At 35.1% G+C, this 7,424-nt stretch overlaps 1 protein-coding gene across 1 annotated transcript; it reads right to left on the bottom strand.

The window, feature by feature from the left end:
- Nucleotides 1-588: 588 nt before the first annotated feature.
- LOC111997650 (transcription factor UNE10) lies at nt 589-5,639 on the bottom strand. Its single transcript, XM_024029765.2, has 6 exons — nt 5,348-5,639; nt 4,472-5,237; nt 4,007-4,108; nt 3,582-3,647; nt 1,692-2,054; nt 589-1,033 (listed from the first exon to the last, which is right to left on the bottom strand). The coding sequence occupies exons 1-6, from the start codon at nt 5,449-5,451 to the stop codon at nt 941-943; spliced, it is 1,494 nt and encodes a 497-aa protein (XP_023885533.1). The 5' UTR covers nt 5,452-5,639; the 3' UTR covers nt 589-940.
- Nucleotides 5,640-7,424: the final 1,785 nt, after the last annotated feature.

Raw genomic sequence — 7,424 nt, 5'->3', positions numbered from 1 at the left:
GTATGGTACAAATGTTTAAGGAATTGTATCTAAATTTTACCCAAAAACAAAAATAGAGATCCATCTCTCTTTGTATAGCTCATAAGCACCCAAGAGACCTCCAAAAGATTAAAATAGTTCTTCTGAGGAAACTATTTTTAACACAACTTTTTGAAATGGTTGATAATAAGTAATGGAAAATTACTTTCACAAGGATCGACCACTTTTTTTTCACTAGTCATGATTTCAACAAATTATGACAAAAAACTTTCTCATAGTACAAAGGATTCCTCTCCCCATTTTTTCCCACTCCAATTGTTTTGTTTTTTTTTTCCCCCCTCTAACCTTGAACCTCCACACAATACTTATCCCTGACGCACAAGGTGGGACAATAGAGACTTTATTAGCAGGTTAGATAGCATTGTCAAAGGACTGGATATAATTAATTGCACAACTGTATTGAAATATCAAGCTCACTAAGCAGTTAGAGCCTCATAACCTTGTTTAAGTTGAAATCACATGATTAAGCTTAATTGCTCAACAAGTCAAAAGAACACAAGGCTTAGCTTAATTATGTTTAGGGTGCAAAATTAACTGGAAGAGACAATATTGCAGAATGAAATTAAAAAATAATAACAAATCAAGATACATTATACATTATACATTCAAAAAATACAAAATCATTATAGAGGTTGCAAATTAATCAGTTGAAAATTAAAAGAGAATATTGTACACCAACTATTTACTAATTGATTACCCCAAAAAAGGCTCTAATTTTAGGTATCTGTTCATCTCTTGGAGCTAAAATACATTAATATACTTGCATCATTTAAACACACCACCCCTGCATCTATGCTCTTGCAGAAAACACAAATTAAACCGTATCAACCTCATGCACCCAATTTCTGGTATTGCTCCCAAGTTAGGCGTGGCAAGCAATGAAACAAAGATTGCAGAAAGCTTAGCTCTTAGAACTAGAAGGTGGAGGTTGATGCAGCTGCTGCTGCTGGTACATGGCCGCCGCCATCCTACTGTAAGCATCCATGGTCATTGGCTGCAATGAATTTTGTACTAATCATCATCTTTACAATCTCAAAGATCATTGAATTACTAACCAAGATCTTTAAAATATAGGCGCACACAAAAAAGTTTCTAAACAAATAATGTAAACTGACAGTTATAAATTCAGCAACATATATGACATAAAAACCAAGTAAAAAAATGTAGAAATGAAACAATTTACAAAGAAAACTTTTGTTTCTTCCTTTTTTTAAGCAATTCTCAGGGGGTAGGGGGTGTCAATGTGTCATGTCATTTGAATTTTGAAGACTTAATAAATTAAAAACTTTTATAAAGTTAGTCAAAATGAATCTTAACTTTAAGAAAGTTTAGATTAAGTATAGTATCTTTCAATATGACCGAGATTTATGCTACAAATAATTGCTCATATTTTGTCATCATCTTAGCAAAGTAAACACTCCCTAAGGCAAGATTAAATATGATTTGACTCGTCCTGATCGAAATCAGAATACAACAAATGACTCAGTCGCTGTTGTTCAACATAATAAACCGGGTTTCCTTTCAATCACTATAAGAAAAGCCAAAGAAAAAGCAAACAAAAGCAAAATCTTTCCGAAATCAATAAAATTTGACAATTCACTGAATGTCAAGCTGTGGCTGAATAGTCAACAGGGAATCCAACACGTGTTTACCTGTGATTGACACGCGAGGAATGTGGAAAAGGGGTCTGCCATTACCGCGGGTGAAGTAGCTTGTATCCGGTCACCAGAGCCGGCATCCCATGAGGTCATAGGCATGAAAGCAGTAGGGTGAAGAACAGGAGAGATGCCAGTGATGTTGGACCGATTGATATTGTTCATGTCCATCCCCATACCAAGTCCCATGCCCATTCCCATCCCCATGCCCATTGGTGCCATCATGGACATCTGAAGTTGTTGTTGCATGGCCATTGGTAACATCATTGGTGGCATACTCATTCTGCTCATCATTTGGACTTGAGCTTGCAATTGCTTCAGATATTCAATCACTTCGTCAAGCATTGAAGCCTTGTCAGTCTGTAGTAATGCAAGGAATTTCTCAGAATGAATACCAATCAATGTTTGTACTCCAAAACTAGTTATGTACCATCACCAAAATTATATTCCAACTTGCACAATTAGCTAGTGTATGTGCAAAGTTTATGACTTGGAATGAAATTAAATTTTTGCAGAATTGATTGCACTCTGAAAATTGAACAGTCAGGAATATTATGGCCTGGGTCTCATTGCTTTTTCAGGAGGATCAACTCTTTGTCTACTATATGGTACTTATATCTCTGCACTACATTTACTTTCCAATATTTAATGTACATAACTCTGATATGCAGAGCTCAAAAATTGTGAGCATCTCCAGCAATGCTCTCTATTTTAGCAAGTCAAAATACCTCCTTTTATATTTTATAAATAGCCAATTTTTCACTCTTTATTTTTTTTCATTTATTCCATTAAAAAAAAAATTTCTATTGTTTATTCATTCTTTATTAGATACGAGTCTGGTTCTCTGTATGCAGTGGATGCAGGAAATAGTTCTTGCAACCTCTTTGGGTAGAATAATAAAATAATGGTTTGAAAAGACACTCTAAATGTGTTGATCCAATCCACCAACCAATTCTCTGGAACGGATAACCTCAGTTGAGATACTATATTTTATGGTGAGAAAAGGGTAGAGATGCCTAATTCATTGGAGATGCTCACTTTTTATCAGCAAGTTGTCATATGGCCACGTTTGAGATCCACATACTTGGGAGATGCTTACTTTTTATTAGTAAGTTGTCATATAACCACGTTTAAGATCCACATACTTGTGAGAGACCCACTCCATAGAATAGAGATAGAAAAATACATATCTAAGTTAACCTCAAATACACATCTGTGTACCCATAACTCAAAATCTCTCTCACTCTTTCACTGTCTCTTTCTCTACACAAAAGTTACTTAAGTGTACTAGTACCAAAAACTAGAGATTAATAACATGGAAATGACTGATTTCACACAAACTTAATTAGGCCCTACCAAGTGAAGCGATTATTGTAAGAGCAGGTGGTTGTCTCCATACCTAACAACCTTCTGTCAAATTGTCCCCCATAGCATTGCGTGTGTGGACGAAAATCATCGGATGAGTCCCAAAATACCCACAGCCATGTACTCAAACATAGAGTGGACCACATCTATTTGCATACACTGCCTGCTATATCTAATCTAAATCTTTGAGGCTTTTTAATTTTTTTAACACTATACTAAACAGTGTATTAGTATGTGAAACTTAAGAGAGAATAACCTTATCACACTAAAGTTGTCCTTTTCTTCCACAATAGAATGAAAACAAAAGAATTCTATTATAGGTTATGATAAGTGTTACACATACTCACATGTTTCCTAGTTAAAAAAGTCGCTGAATATACTATGTCCAATAAGATGGAATTGAAAAGTAGAGGGGATAAAAGCACTAGTATAAATGCTTAGCCAAGAGATAATATCAAGAGAGAGAAAAAAAAAATACCATAAAGGTTATGCAGTAAAGCCAAAAAAATTGGAACTTCATACCTTACTCGAATTGGGGACCAGCTTCTGCAGTGCCTTCATCCTTTGGTTTATTTTATCTCTCCTTTTCTAAAACACACATAAAATATTCTTAAATTCATCAATAAAATAAAATAAACTCTACCAAATTTTTTCTATACGGTTTGACTATCTATTATGGATAAAATCTAACTCATTTGTGATTAGGAAAGTATAGTGGATTTAGTCATATCCAATCATTTGGTTAACCATTTATATACATGTTATTTTATTCACTCTAATTAAACCCACACATATCATTGTCGGAGAACTTAAAAGCAGTTCCATCTTTTTTTTAGAGAAAAAGTAAAAGCGTTATTCAATTAAGAAAGAAAAAGAAAGGTGGGCTTTTATTCCACCATACTCCTTTATTTAATGCCTTATACCACATCGAAAGAGAGAGCACATACACGTTCAGATTGGTTATGAATAGCTGCAGCCCTACTCCGTTTTGTTGAAACTGAGGATTTTGCTGAACTCTTCTTTTTGTCCACCACATCACGTGCCTCCCTCTTCACAAAAATAAACAAATAAGAATAAAACAACCGACCCAACTCAAATTAAATATCAATCATGATCATGTATCATAACTTGTTTTTCCACGATAAATTTCATAACTATTAAGCAGTCGATTATGAATAATAATTTCAATTGCATTCACCAGGTACAATGGACCAAATTTCTTAATTATTGAAGTAATCGATTATGAACGATAATTTCAATTACGTTCACTAGTTACAGTCGACAAATCTACGGTAAAAGATTGCTTTTTCAGTTTTAAGTGTACTGCAACAACAACAAAAATGAAAAAACAAAAACAAGTACATTAAAAACAAAAAGTGAAATGATTAACAAATGTTTTCTAGCTAGCTTGCCTGTAGTCTGCTATGACAAACGGAATCATGGTCATCACCAGTAGTGGTGGCCTTAGTGCAAGGCTTGCCAGGGCTAGTGTTTTCCATGGAACACAGTGAAGTGGAAGTGAGCCCCACACCCAAGTCCCTCTCACACGTGTCAAGTGTAACATGCTGACTATCCCTCCCACACGTGGCGCTGCCGGAGACGCTTTGGTCTCTGCTGCTCCATTCGGGTGCTGCCGCAGCAGCGGCGGCGGCGGGGACTGCGACACGCGCCTCCTTATTAGCGCGTTCTATTATGACATTTTCGTCTTGGTCATGCATCATAGTACCAGCACCAACGGGGCCACTACAAGACCCAACGCGTGTAGAACACCCGACTACACCCGTGCCGCTGCCACCATGGTCGTCGGTGTGGTTGGAACAAGGGACTAAAGCATCCATAGTCATGGTGGCCGAGGTGGTGGTGGCCACGGCTGCACGGTGGTGGAACCACTGGACCATGTCGCTACCGCTACCGCCACCGCCATGGAAAGAGCGGGGTTTTTGGCCCTGATTGTCGCTGTTATGGTTGCGGTGGTGGTGGTGGTGGTTTTGGGGTATCAGAGTGGCCTGGTTTACGATTGATTCTAAGGTACCACTAGCGCGTGGCTTGTCCCAAGTGTTGTACTTGGCAAGAGAAGAGGTAGAAGGTATGGGTTTGACAGGCCCGCGAGGTTGACCTAAGCCGTGCATGGATAGCTGGCCGTTTACCCATGTTAGCTCCGCTACTTCATAGTCCAACCTGCATAAATTGATTGCATCTATAATTAACTTACAAAAAGGAACAAAAAAAGTATAGTACACACATACATATATCTATATATATTATATAGATAAAGAGAGAGAGAGTACATGGGGACATCAGGAGCAGTGGAATTGGAGTTAGAACGAAGAGAAAGCCTGGGAATATGGCTGGGATTCTCATCGAAATCCCAGCTTGGAACGCACTGGCTCATTTTGGGTGGAGTTGCCACTCTTGCCAGTAAAACAGTTGTGTTGGTACAGAAGGAAAAAGGGGCAGCAGAGGAGTATATTGTTGTTTGTTCCTTCTTCTTTTACCTTATTTTTTAAGCTTTAATTTATAGCGACTATCATGTATTTGAGAGAGAGAGAGAGAGATTATGGTCCACAGGTACAGAATACAAGAAAAAAAAGTTTGATTATTTGAGAGAGAGAGAGAGAGAGAGAGAGAGGAAGAGAAGTTTTGGGTATCAATAGGACTTTGACTGATGGCTACTATAAATGGTTATATAGAATATAGAATATAGATATATAGATAATTTAGACGCCCAAGTTTGCGAAGGCCATATTTCTTAGTAATTACGCTTTTTTATATATTGAAGATGAGTTCGTATCTTTGCATCAAAATTACAAAAGCAAAAGCAGATATTTGTTCCGCCCAAAAAGATGTGAACCTTTTTTTTTCCAGTGAAAAAAATAAAAGCAAAACTTTAAAAAAACAGCTAAATAGAGCAATCCTTTCTTCTTTAATTTGGGTAAAAGTCAGACAACGGAGACATTCTCCATCTTCAAAAAAACTATATACTACATATATATAACAAAGTAGTTTTAATATACAAATGGAATAACTTCTTTATTTGTAGAAACAAATGGAATAATGTTATTTGCATATAATTTGTAGATATTTATCTAAATTTTACTTATTTTCCTTTATTAAATTATAATTATGAAATATCTTTACCCTTTTTATTATTGTTGTTGTTTGGTTTATATAGATTCTACCCTAGTTATGCACTGGATTACACATGATGGTGCTTATGCGCCACAACTTTATGTTTTAATTAATGATTACAAGTCCCTTTTCACTCGCAAGTGAATCGTCCTTCTTGCTCACATATATCGAGAGGCTAATGAAGTGGCTGATGGCAGGAACGGACCCAGGTGGGGGTCTAAGGGGGCTCGAGCCCCCTTGGTCCAATTTTTTTTTTTAGTTATAATATTTTTTATTTTTGTAGTTAGCCCCTTCCAAAACTTTAAGCTCCTTTTTTTCCACAATAAACCTAACTAGCTTCACCCAAATAGCAACTATCCAACCAAAAAACTTAACAAAAATAATAAAAATATTCACAATGGTAATTGTATTTTAGCAACAAAAAAAAAAAAAAAAACTATTTTTCCACCAAATAACCAAAAAATCATGTGTTATTAGAAAAGCTAAATCTAAATTTTTTGCAATTACAGCAAACTAGTATAAATACCAGTTGACTGTAGCAAATTGTTGAAAATAAAATACAATATTTTATTAAAATTATATCTCTTCCTTCAATTAAAAAACTCAAATTCTCTCGCTTCCTTTATTACCTTAATGAATTTTTTATATTATTTTAAATGAAGTTATAAAAAAAATAGAACATTTGATAGTAGATGTATTGTAAAGTAGGATGGTAAAATAGATAAAATAACTTTTTGAGGTGCTAAAAGCTAAAATTTTTAGCACCACTAATGTGAATGCTCTAACTTCAACAAAAAATAAATAAATAAAATCTTAGCCAGTCTAGTATTAAAACAAGACATTATTTTGTTTTTATTTGTCTTTGTTGGTAAATAATTGCATCTTAATGTATTTAAAAACAACGATTTTGAGTATTTATAATTTTTTTAATACTATATAGATGTCTATTTGAAGTTTTTTTTTCTTTATACTCTAACTCCCGCTAGCTTAAAATCATGGGTTTGTCCCTAGCTGATGGACTACCTAAAAGGGAAAGCTTGCAAATGGCTAGAATTTTTGTATATGAGTCTTAGTTTTGTGTATGAAAAGTATCTCAAGGGTGTTTGTCGAATAGGCATTCTTACAAAGTGCTATGTATCAAACTATATACTCTCCTCAACTATCTGTTTGAATAAATAAAACTTCCCCTTTGTACTAAAAAAAATGTGATATCATATATGAGAATAATACCATAAG

Source organism: Quercus suber, unplaced genomic scaffold (assembly GCF_002906115.3).
Source record: "Quercus suber isolate HL8 unplaced genomic scaffold, Cork oak 2.0 scaffold_1332, whole genome shotgun sequence".
Taxonomy (NCBI): Eukaryota; Viridiplantae; Streptophyta; class Magnoliopsida; order Fagales; family Fagaceae; genus Quercus; species Quercus suber.
This window is presented reverse-complemented; position numbering and strand designations above follow the sequence as displayed.

Coding starts and splice junctions, on each gene's coding strand:
- LOC111997650 (XM_024029765.2), bottom strand. CDS start 5,451: ATGAGCCAGTGCGTTCCAAGCTGGGATTTCGATGAGAATCCCAGCCAT. Junction 4,109..4,471: donor TTTGTCATAGCAGACTACAG/GCAAGCTAGCTA, acceptor ATTTTTGTGAAG/AGGGAGGCACGTGATGTGGT. Junction 3,648..4,006: donor TTCATAACCAATCTGAACGT/GTATGTGCTCTC, acceptor TGTGTGTTTTAG/AAAAGGAGAGATAAAATAAA.